The 12584-nt window shown below is 35.6% G+C and overlaps 1 protein-coding gene across 5 annotated transcripts in view; it reads left to right on the top strand.

Moving 5' to 3' along the window:
• Positions 1-12584, top strand: part of RYR3 (ryanodine receptor 3) — a 220382-nt gene that overhangs the window by 140086 nt on the left and 67712 nt on the right. For 3 of the 5 annotated variants that reach the window (XM_054069057.1, XM_054069056.1, XM_054069055.1), the window contains exons 47-54: positions 330-499; positions 1194-1414; positions 2689-2779; positions 3620-3760; positions 6169-6350; positions 7287-7365; positions 8264-8353; positions 11304-11453. In XM_054069057.1, the coding sequence (XP_053925032.1) occupies positions 330-499; positions 1194-1414; positions 2689-2779; positions 3620-3760; positions 6169-6350; positions 7287-7365; positions 8264-8353; positions 11304-11453 (1124 nt within the window). The remainder of the gene's footprint in view (positions 1-329; positions 500-1193; positions 1415-2688; positions 2780-3619; positions 3761-6168; positions 6351-7286; positions 7366-8263; positions 8354-11303; positions 11454-12584) is intronic. The other 2 variants (XM_054069060.1, XM_054069058.1) reach the window with 1 other exon arrangement.

Below are 12584 nucleotides of genomic sequence, written 5' to 3'. Positions count from 1 at the left end.
CGGTTACTACAGATTTTTAATATTTGCAGCAATATTTATCTTCAATTCTGCTTATAAACATTCTCTGTAAAAACAATTGAACAAATAGAATACTGTTCATTCTTATGTTTTCATTTAAGAGTGAAATATTAATAAATTGCAAAATAGATGTTTTGAAATAATAAAAACTTAGTATTCTTTTTCAGCATACAGGAAAACTGAACAAGAAAGTAATTTTCATTGAACAAGTTATTTTACACATTAAATGTAAATATAGTGTCTTTCATTTCTTGATATTTCTTATTTTATCTGTTATCTACTATTAAAAATGTTATTATATCTTTGTGTAGATGGCACAGTAAATGAGCCAGACATGTCTGCAAATTTCTGTCCTGATCATAAAGCACCCATGGTACTCTTCTTGGACCGTGTCTATGGTATTAAGGACCAAAGCTTCCTCCTTCACCTACTGGAAGTCGGATTTTTACCAGATTTAAGAGCCTCTGCCTCTTTGGATACAGTAAGTACTCCACTATGGAGTTTATGTGCAGTAGCTGGAAATAGTGGCTCTGTTAAATGTAAGAAATGGAATTTCAGGTCAAAACAGCTATAAAATAGAAATGGTAGTATAGACTCACTATAAACAAAAACAGTAATAATTCAGTTGCTATTAATAGTGCTTAAGTCTGATCATAAGCATTTGGTATCATCTTAAGAAGCAACAGTGTAATGAAGTTTAAAAACTTTTAATATAGGCTTACATTAACTGTACAATAAGTACATTGGCTATACTGTAATAGGCCTAATGATTACTTTTATTTGATGTGTACTTCAAAGAGTTACACTTAAAATTCATACGTCTGGGTATGAACCAACTAAATGAGATAAAAAGTGCTTTTTAATGCTTCGTGGGTTTTGCTAATCTCTTTGAAGAGAGAAGCTGCGTGTTCCTTTTTGTTCCTTTTTATTCAGAGTGCAATGGGACAAGAGGCAGGAGATAAATGGATGACCTGGATTTTCTCAAGTTCCAAAAAATAGCTTTTGTCCTTATGTGCATATTGGGAATATTGTGAAAGTACCCAGCTGCTAAGGGGACTTAAGGATTAAGTTGATTATTATGACTTAAGGATAATTTGATTATTATATTTTATAGACTTCATATTTAGTAACCCTTATTCCATATGATACTAACAATAATTTACTGCTCCATACAGGTTTCTCTAAGTACCACAGAGGCAGCTCTCGCACTAAATAGATATATTTGCTCAGCTGTGTTTCCATTACTCAAAAGATGTGCTCCCCTCTTTTCTGGAACAGAGCATCACGCCTCTCTGGTTGACTCCATGCTTCACACAATATATAGGTTATCCAAGGGACGTTCCCTTACAAAAGCACAAAGAGACACTATTGAAGAATGCCTGCTTGCTATTTGCCAGTATGTATGATATCTGTGTACAAATTGATTTCTTTTATGCAGTTTATGTATTTTAATATTCTCTTTCTTTGTGTATAGTGTAGAAATAAGATTATTTTATTCTTACATGAAATAATTGACTGGAGCATATGATAGAATTGGGGTTTTTTTCTAAGAGAAAGTAGATTTGGGGTTTCCATTGTGGGTACTGCATTATACAAGCTGTCATGCTGACATGAGCTTTATGGAGATACGGGATAAATTCTGATTATTTGTAAAAACAAATCCCCAGGATTGAAAAAATATCTTCTGCCATGTACGACAGTGAGAGGGTATTGAGGATTTAAGGGATCTGTGTGTTTGTATTTCTGATGGTGACTTGAAGAACTTTGACTATAGTCTAGGAAAAAAAAAAAAAAAGATGAAGAAAAGCTACAGCCTCTCCTCCCCACCAAGTCCTAAAAAACTAATCCTAAAACTGAGCTGAGCACTGGAACTATATCAGGAACTGAAATAAAAATTTGCCAACTCATTCATAATCTAACTCTTTCTCATAAACTGTAGTGCTTCTTGCTCGTGCAGTGGACTGTGAAAGTAGTAATGCACTGTGCATAGCAATTGCCCCTGCCAAAAAGAGAATGTAGTAGAAATTGAAAATATTCAAAAAAGCTTAAAAAGAGGAATCAACACAAGAAATAATTTTGCTCCTTTGGAACAGCTGAGTAAACCATGAATCTGCAGCCTGAAAAAGTGAAGACTGAAGGGGAGATATGAAAGAAGTATTTTTACATTGATTTTGAGCCTATATCCCTGAAATTAAATAGCTAGAAAAGAAATGCTGGGTAATTTATTCAGTCTTCCAGTTGAGATCTGTTTCTTATAAGAATAATCAGAATAAATTTCCCAGATCAGTTTCAGTTAGGAGGGTTTGTTGCCTTTTAGTGTCATATCAGAAACCTTTCTGTTAGGATAAAATTATGTTTCTTTTGCTTAGATTGTCCTCTCTGTGTATTCTGAAAAAAAATCCAGCATCTTCTCTCTGCTCTCATATAACACAATCATACATATTGCCTGATCACTTATGAGAATCCAGAAGTAGCACATCTTTCTGTGCTATATCCTTCTATATGTAGATGAGATGCAATGAGATCCTTTAAGCACTTACCATTGTTTTTTTCAAAATGCTTTTAATGACTGATTTGACTTCCAATATGCAAATTGGTTTCAACTTTTGTTTCATTTTCACTGGACTGCATGTATTTTATTAAGTACTTCTATTTTTTTTTAAATTTCAGCCACTTACGTCCCTCTATGCTACAACAGTTGTTGAGAAGGCTAGTTTTTGATGTGCCCTTACTCAATGAATACTGTAAAATGCCTCTCAAGGTAAATGCTTTACTTTCTGTGCTTGCATTCGGTGTAAAACTTACTTCACAGTATTCTATCATCATCATAGGAATAGGATCTAGGGAACAGAAGCCACCTTCTATTTTTGAGCAATCTTTAGCTGAGGTTTTATCCATCTTCTTGTTCTGTAAACACAGAATTACAAAGGTGAGCTGATAAATAGCTTCAATTAAGAAACTTTCTGTCCAGTTTACCTCCTATTCCTGTTGGGATAAAAGGACCTGATCTTAGGTGTGCTGTTCTCTTGATGTCAGAAGTTAAATTTTATCATACTCTAAATGAGAGCTGCCAGATTCATAGATGTATTCTGGAGCCTGGAGTAATTTTGGAACTAAAGTGTGGCAAAGATTTGTTGGTTTGTTTTTAATATTATTTTCCCTTTCTAAATGAAATTTCAGGGAAAAAAAAAAAAGATGTTGAGATTCTAGTTTGATCTGCAAAGAAATTTTAGAATTTCCCATGGGATATGGATTTTTAGTTCTAATTAAGAAATCAGTAGAAATTTGAAATTATTTGAAAAGTGCGCCTATATCATATACAATAGCTCTTTAACTGATATGTTACGGATTCTCTGTACAACAGTTCTTTCCATACGTTTTTCAGAGATGAGCAGGCATGACTAAAATTGTGTCTTTTGCGGTCTTATTTGCAGTCTTTTTTACTCGTTTTTATGAGCCATTAGAGATGAAGAGACAGAAATAAATAAGTTACTCATGTAACTGTTTAAACAGATTTGGGCAATTCAGACTTGATTAATCAGTATGTTATTTTGTTAAATACCAATGTTTTATGTGAATTTTTATTTTCTTGAAAATCTAGCTTCTGACAAATCACTATGAGCAGTGCTGGAAATATTATTGTCTGCCTTCAGGAATGGGAAGCTATGGAATTGCAGCAGAAGAAGAATTACATTTAACTGAGAAGCTTTTCTGGGGTATATTTGATTCCTTGTCTCATAAGGTAAAGACTGTCATTCACATTACAGTATGGGATGACTATAAAAGCATTACAATGATAATTTGCTGTGCCAAGTGCAGAAAGTTCATATTTTAACAATTTTTTCACCTAATATGGGAAATATAGCAATGAATGCTTTTAATGAAATAACTTTCTAATGAAAGGTTGACTGCTGAAACTTGAAGGATTCTCTCTAAACTAATGAAATGTCAAATCTTTGACTTGATATACCCATATAGCCTTACACTATTAATGAGGCAGATTGCTTGCTACACTAACAAGTCAGAATTGTTTCCTCTCCTATCTTAGCTGTATTAATTTTTTTAAATGCTTTTACTTACATAAAATTAATTTTGAGAAGTGCCTGAATATGCTTTTCAAATTGTTGGTGTATGCACAGTAAATTTACATAGTCTCTTTTCAATCATGCATTTGCATTTTGTCATCTTTCTGGTTATTGCCCAGCTTAAGAAATATAATGCAACATTCTTAGAAATAAATGTTTTTCCATTTCTCTGTTCCAAAGTGTGGTCTTGCAATTCTTTTCACTTACTCATCTTTTTCTTGGAGTAAGAAAAGTTACATTTTTTATAAGAGAGTGTTTTTTTTTTTTAATTCATTGGGCTCAAAAATCAGGTTTTTGCCATGGAACAATAACAGTTTTTTTTTCATTGAATACCATTAAGTTTCCGTTCCAGTTTTATCAACAGATTTAGGTTGCAGAATCCTTTACGTTGGAAAAGATCATCAATTCCAACTCTTAACCTAACACTGTCAAGTTGACCACTAATGATTGCTTCTCTAGGCATTCTGATTTATAGTATGGAAGTGAATGTGGTCTCTTCATTATTCTAAAATGGCTTTTAAAGCCTTATTTGTGTTTCGTTTTAATAACATTTACCTCTCTCTTACTGCTGTCACAAGTCCAAAGAGTGCCAAGAGGGCCTGACATAATGAAATGCTTCCAATTAGGACGTCTTAGGTTTTTATGGTTAAATCAAGATTTTATTTTTCTGACAATATTAATCAGTGTCTATAATAGCATTTCCATTTTTCTATAAATGGTTGCTAGTCCAATGAAAAGAGAGTTGTGTAAATCTACTGAGTTACAGTATTCTTCATTGTTCTGTTTTGTACTGAGGTACAGGTTTGCTATTTCATGACTTCCATATGTTTAGTGGAGGCAATTTACCCTCTGATCTCACTTCTTTTTTTTGTGCCATACACACAACAAAAAGTTTTGGGTTTGCAACAAAACTAGAGGAAATTAAAGCTCCAAAATTTTAGGCATTCTCCTTGCTTTGATATAAACATAGGATTTTGTCAGCAAGTATTTTCAATAGACATTTGAATGTTTCTTTAGCAATTTCTTGACACAAAGTGGTTGTTCAGATTTATATAAGCATATAGTCTTTCTAAATCTAATAATGAAGCAAGAGAAATATTCTTGCAGTGTAATTTTTTTCTTATACATGCTTGATTGGTGCCTGTGTTATAACAACAGACAGATACGTGTGCTATCTGATTAAAACTTTATTAAATAATTATACTAGCATAAAACTCTTGCAGTGTTGAGGTCATTAGTAGATCTTAAAGCCTTTTAAAGCAGTATCACTACACCCATTTTAGGGTAAGGAATCTGAAAGCAAGAAGTGATGATTTTTTTTTTCCAAAGCATACTAAGAATTTTGGTTAAGAGCTGGAATGAGAACTTTGGTCTACAGTGATCTGCTGCTGCTTCCTGTAGCACATTGTTTTTATAATCTAGTGTGTAACAATTGATCTTGAATATGTTTCATGGAAAGTTACTAAGCATAGATTCTTCAAATGTAATTCCACCTTATGGTTTTATATATCAAGTACTTCTATGTTGTCTCCAGAGGTAAAATGACTATTTAGAAGAGCAAATGTGCTAGTTCACCTCTTATCAGGACAGTTTTGAAAAACAATGAACTGACTTTTCTCCAGTAAACCACAATTTCCTTTAACCAGTGTGACTTAAACTGAAATATAATAGGGCGAAAAAAGGAAGAAATGACCATGGTTTCTGCAGTTAAGACAGCAATTAGTCATTTAAGAACTAAGACAGTATTCTATAGATGGTCGTACTTCTATAACTAGGCAAACAACTCTTGAACCTTCCTATGAAGGCCTTAATGGCCTAAAGAAAACTTGAGTCATACTTGTATTGTATGTACTCATGCAACTGTCAGCATACTTTCATGTTGAGTAATCTTAAAAATTTATCGAGTGGATATCAAGAAAAATAGATGTCACGCAGCACTAATTTTGCTCTATGCTTAATTTTTAAATGTGATTTACTATTTGTTTGCATCCTATAATATTTTTACATATGGCTGCTTGGTTTTCACTAACATTTTGCATGTTTTTCTATTGGATTTTCCAACCAGTTCCTATCTCTCCTGCAGAAGTATGATCCAGAGCTCTTTCGAATGGCTTTACCTTGTCTAAGTGCTATAGCTGGTGCCTTGCCCCCTGATTATTTAGATACCAGAATTACGTCAACTTTGGAAAAGCAGACTTCATTGGATCCGGAAGGAAATTTTGATCCCAAACCTGTCAGCACAGCACAGTGAGTCATACAAATCATAGTGATTTCCTTTCCTTAAATGTTTTTATAGTATTTCTTATTAACATTTTTTTCTTCTCTGTATGGAGACTTGACTGGTGACTGACTTTTCAATGATATTGCTACCTTTCAGAAGTAGAATAGGGATTTTTACTTCCTCCTGCCAAAGACTTAACTGCAGCATATTCTGTTTACTAGATTAAAAAAGCATATTTAACATCCATACAATGCTGAGAATACTTCCACATTATTATTTGCAGAGTACATAGTAAATTCTATACTATTATGCACGCTATTACCTAGGCCTGTAATACGTTCGATTCCATCATTATTTAGAGTGTGCTTATGACAAACGTTAAAAGATCATTAAAACCTGGTGATTCAATTGGCATATTTCCTGATTTTTGTAAAATCTTCACTTAGTTTTGAGAATTGATCTGTAGCAACCTGAGACAGCAAAATGAGCAGATCATGTGTGATGATTTAATAGAGACCTGGTCTTCCTAGTGATCTTGTGCTCTTAAAATACAGATTTCTAATACTTTTATATTGAAGAACTCAGGATCGCTACTTGATTCTTTCTATTAAATTCTTACTGCTCCATCATTATGTGATGTGAAACACCCATACTAATATTATCTTGTATTAAGAAGTACCAAGAAAAATACCTGTAGGATATGGTGAAGCAGGCTGCTTTTTTCTTGTGATTTCAGTTGCTAATAAGTGCAACTGTTATGTTTTTGAAGAGTTCCTGTAAATGCCACTATAGCTGTGCTTTGGTTTGTGGCAGTTCTTCTAAAGAAAATGGAATTGAAAAGGCAAATGTCTTGCTTTCATCTGGAGGTGAAGCTTTTTTGATTAGTGCTGTATTAAAGTGACTTTTTTCATAAATCAGACTGTGACTTGTGATTGAATGACCATACTTTCCTTTGTTTACAGCCTTGTACTTCCTGAAAAGTTGGAGTATATTGTCAGCAAGTATGCTGAACACTCCCATGATAAGTGGGCCTTTGATAAGGTAGGAAGTATTTTAAGACTGGCAACTGTCAGAAAGACCTAGTAAATAATACACGGGGAGAATATTGAAAGAAAAACTGAACAGTTTAACTGACAGGCCCTTGTTCAGAGTGCATTAATGTCTGCCTATTGTTTTTAGGGATGTATGGAAGAAACCTTTCGCTCAAGAAAATGCACTGAAATTTGTCACTCCTTCAGTGACCAGTACTTATTAGTACAAATATTTGAGGGGAATGAAAATTTTCATTTTCCTTTTTTTTTTTGTTTTGTTTTGTAGGTAAAGATACATAGATCTCGGCATCATTTTGCCTGGTAGTGATTTTTTTGACAGTGATCTAAGATAGTACCTGGGAAGTTTAACGTCCTTTTTTTTTTTTTTTTTTAATTTCAGAAAATATAGTTGCAGCTTTTCTTTCTTTTTATTTTTAAGATAGCTTTTATATATTGTTTCCCCCTATAATTTTCCAAGTTCAAAATAGCTTCAAAATAGCTGTAAAGCAAGACAATATATACAAAGAGATTTTTTTCATCATTTTAATGTCATAGTGAAACATTTAATAAAAGCTTTTTTAGTGTTACATTGACAAATCAATATTGATGTTTATAGATAACTTTTAGAGTAAAATTTGAGCAAAATTAAGTTTAATGGAGTTGTTGCAGTTTTGACTCAAAAGTGATTGGCTGAGACCTGCTACTCATAGATGGCATCTGATCTGCGTGGGCTGTGTTTTGTTCCAGTCTATACACAACTGGATACACGCTCTTTCAGCAGAAATTTGTGTTGCACTGAGTAGCTATTGGAGCAGATTAGCAGTTCGATATGACAAACTAAACTGGCCAATTTACTGTTACTCATCTGCGGTGTTCTTATCTTATTTCAGTATATTTCTTTTTTTCAGACTAATAATGGGTGGAAATACGGTGTTTCACTGGATGAAAATATGAAGACTCACCCTTTAATAAGACCTTTCAAAACTTTAACTGAAAAGGTAATAGAGGAAATTTCAGCTGCATTAATAAAAAGTAGAGATTGATTTGTGTCCTTTTTTAATGCATTTAAAATATATGTTAGAACAAGAAGAGAGACAAACTAGAATTCCTATGTTTAAAAATACAACATCCATATGCTAGAATCATAGAATCATAGAATCACTAGGTTGGAAAAGATCTCTAGGATCATCGAGTCCAACCATTCCTATCAACCACTAAACCATGTCCCTGAGCACCTCATCTACCTGTCTTCTAAACACCTCCAGGGAAGGTAACTCAACCACCTCCCCGGGCAGCCTCTGCCAGTGCCCAGTGACCCTTTCTGTGAAAATTTTTTTCTGATGTCCAACCTGAACCTCCCCTGGTGGCGCTTGAGGCCATTCCCCTTGTCCTGTCCCCTGTCACTTAGGAGAAGAAGCCAATTCCCTCCTCTCTATAACCTCCTTTCAGGTAGTTGTAGAGAGTAATAAGATCTCCCCTCAGCCTCCTCTTCTCCAGGCTAAACAACCCCAGTTGCCTCAGCCACTTCTTATAAGACTTGTTCTCCAGCCCCCTCACCAGCTTCATTGCTCTCCTCTGGACACGCTCCAGAGCCTCAACATCCTTCTTGTGGTGAGGGGCCCAGAACTGAACACAGTACTCGAGATGCGGTCTTACCAGTGCCGAGTACAGAGGGAGAATAACCTCCCTGGACCTGCTGGTCACACCGTGTCTGATACAAGCCAAGATGCTGTTGGCCTTCTTGGCCACCTGGGCACACTGCTGGCTCATGTTCAGTCGGCTGTCAACCAACACCCCCAGGTCCTTCTCCTCCAGGCAGCTTTCTCCCCACTCTTCCCCCAGTCTGTAGCACTGCATAGTGTTGTTGTTGTGCCCCAAGTGCAGGACCCGGCATTTGGCCTTGCTAAACCTCATGCCATTGGTCTCAGCCCAGTGGTCCAGCCTCTTAAGATCCCTTTGCAGAGCCTCCTACTCTCCAGCAGATCCACACTTCCACCCAGCTTAGTGGTATCCGCAAACTTACTTAGGGTTCATTCGATCCCCTCATCCAGGTCATTGATAAAGACGTTGAACAGGGACATTGAATGTCCCCAGCATTAAGCCCTGGGGACACCACTTGTGACTGGCCTCCAGCTGGAGTTAACTCCATTTACCACCACTCTCTGGGGCCAGACATCCAGCCGGTTTTCCACCCAGGAGAGTGTGTGCCTGTCCAGGCCAGAGGCTGACAGTTTCCTAAGCAGAATGCTGTGAGAAACTGAGTCAAAGGCTTTACTGAAGTCTAAGCCGACTACATCCACAGCCTTTCCCTCATCCCGTAGTTGAGTCACTTTGTCATAGAAAGCAATCAGGTTAGTTTGGCAGGACCTGCCTTTCATGAACCCTTGTTGACTGGGCCTGATCACCCAGTTCTCTTGCATGTGCTTCATGATAGCACTCCAGACCACCTGTTCCATGACTTTCCCCGGCACTGAGGTCAGACTGACAGGCCTGTAATTTCCTGGATCCTCCCTCCAACCCTTCTTGTAGATGGATATAACATCCGCCAGACTCCAGTCCAGTGGAACTTTCCCAGTCAGCCAGGACTGCTGGAAGATGATGGAAAGGGGTTTGGCAAGCACATCTGCCAGCTCCCTCGATACTCTTGGGTGGATAAAATGGCGGTTTAGTTAATTTTACACCAAGTCTTGTAAAATTTGCTTATGTTAGGTGGTCTTATAGGATTGGACTGGGACAATTTCTATTCAAAGTATCAATAGCACAGGGGTTTCAGGCCCTCATGGATGAGGAATAACTGGCAGCAGCTCGTGGGCTTTAGATGAAAGTGTAATTTAACATATCTGAAGGCAATTTTGTCTTCCAGAAAGATATTTGAAAAAAGTAAGGAAAGTGCAGGTGATGCTTCTGTTGAAAATGAGGAAAAACATTTAAACTATTTTGAATGTATTTTTTATTTTAATTTTTTTGACTAGGCATGCATGTCTTCTAGTTGTCAGAAAAACGAAATTAATTTGAATTCAATTACATATTTTCCCAATGATTCACTGGGTGACTCAAATAAGTTAATTACATTTGTCTGTCTGTACCACGCTTTTCCTATTTGGAAAATGGAGATCAAAAATCAAGAAAAAAAAAATCAAGAACGTTTCAAAAGGTTTAATTTCTCAGGGTTTGTAAATTGTTTTGAAATATTTGGACAGGAGCTGAATTGTTGGTTTAGTTGTTGCTAAAGCAGCTCAAAGAGAATTTTCTGAATTCCCTCAAATTAGAAATTTTGGTCCTAAAAATCAGGTCTTTCTATAAAAACTGCCATAAAATATCTTATTTATGGTGAGAACTGAAATACTGTTGAAGTTGGTTTGAGAAGTCTTATTATGACATACTCAGAATTTTCCTTGCCACAACTTTTCAGATTTTTGGTAACATCTTTACCTTTCAAAGTAGTGTCAGAATACAGTCGGTTCTTTAATTTTTTATTGATCGCCGTATTTATATGAAATGTATAGACTTATAATGTTAGTATCCGTAATGGATATACATGTAAGAAGACTAAAAAAAGCCCTTGTGTGCTGATGCATTCAAATGTACACACTTGCCTAACTAATTTCATAGCATTTGTCGTGCCATAAATATTTTGTTATTTTGGGCTGGAGGAATCAATATGTTTCCAAATAAAAACTACAATATTTTTTCCAGATACCACTTGAGCACTGTTAGTTTGTAATACACACAGCCCAGCAATAAATGCTACTAAGAATGATTAAAAAAATTTGTAATTATTTTAAATCTTCTTCCTCATGTAAAAAGAACTGTATAGTTTCTTCAGATATGATACACAAACTTTGTTTACTTTTTGTGCCATATGACAATTTATAAAGGACAGAATATTTTTATTGAGTGTTTACTACTTGCTAAATACAAAGAAATTTTACTTTATTTTTATCAAAGGAAAAGGAAATTTATCGTTGGCCTGCCAGGGAATCACTGAAGACCATGTTGGCCATGGGATGGAGCCTAGAAAGGACCAAGGAAGGAGGAGAAGCAATAATACATCAACGTGAAAATGAAAAGCTCCGCAGCATATCTCAGTCTAGCCAGGTAAAGTGGGATTGCTTAAATTTAGAAAACAAAAGGCTTGTTTGTTAATTTACTAAGAAATTATGCAAAATTATGTTAATTTTTTTCAATTAAGAAAGTATTAATTTTAGAGTTCTGAAAGTGGAAATCATGTCACTGTAATAAAAACTGCAGTAACACTAAAGAGGGGATTGCAGAAAGACAAAAATTTTTAAGACAATAAGGCTGTCAGAGACTATCTGTTTTCTCAGAAGATCTTACATACTGTCATTCAATGAATACATGGCAGAGTATTTAAAGGTTTTTATTTTATAGTGAGTAGATGTAGTAATTTCCTTCTTTGGTCAAACAGAGAACCTGAAATGGGCTTTTGTCAAGACTATAATTACGGCTGACAAATAATTTCATGTTTTGTACTTTCTGTTAAATCTACAGGCAAAATTTACACGTGTTTATATAATACCTAGCATTTTGATGTTATATGGATTTTTTTTTTTATCAGCTGTGTTTATTTATAGCAGCACGTTGGGACTGCTGCTCAATATGCCTCTGTCTTAGAAGGGGGAAAGCTGTTTAAAACTATGAGAAATGTTGGGGAATTTTTATAGTACTCCTTGATGTGAATTAAACACACAATTGTGCTTAAACAGAGTGAGATTTAATAAGCAATGCATTGGGCAGAGTCCTATCACCTTAAGCAGTTCTGGAAGATGCATCATGAGCTGATTCTTTGTATACAATTGCACCAGCACTGTTCCTGTGAGCATCATCATCAGGGGCCTTAAGTCTGTGTTGGGTTCGTTCCTGAGCACAAGTTTTGCTCACCAAAAGTGCCCATTGAGCACTCTGTTACAAGACAATACTTCAGCATTTCTTAATCTCTTCAGCAAACTTCGCTGCCTTATAGAGAGTCCATCTGTCCCTGGTATTTCTGCTTCCCGTCAATTGCACCTGTTCTGCAGCTGGGCCTACCTGCCCAAGAAAGTGCATGATAAAGACACGATTGAGTAGAGGATTTCAGTATGTGTTTACTTTCAGCACATGATTGAAATCAGTGAGTTATATGTCACCCGTCACATTTAACTTGTGCCTAGTAGCTCTGCTGCTCTGGAGCTTTCACATTTTAAACATCTATAGACTGCATAAATATAT

The sequence above is a fragment of the Cuculus canorus genome, chromosome 5, assembly GCF_017976375.1.
Source record: "Cuculus canorus isolate bCucCan1 chromosome 5, bCucCan1.pri, whole genome shotgun sequence".
Classification (NCBI taxonomy): domain Eukaryota; kingdom Metazoa; phylum Chordata; class Aves; order Cuculiformes; family Cuculidae; genus Cuculus; species Cuculus canorus.
Note: the sequence above shows the minus strand (reverse complement) of the source record. Positions and strands in the feature narration are given on the sequence as shown.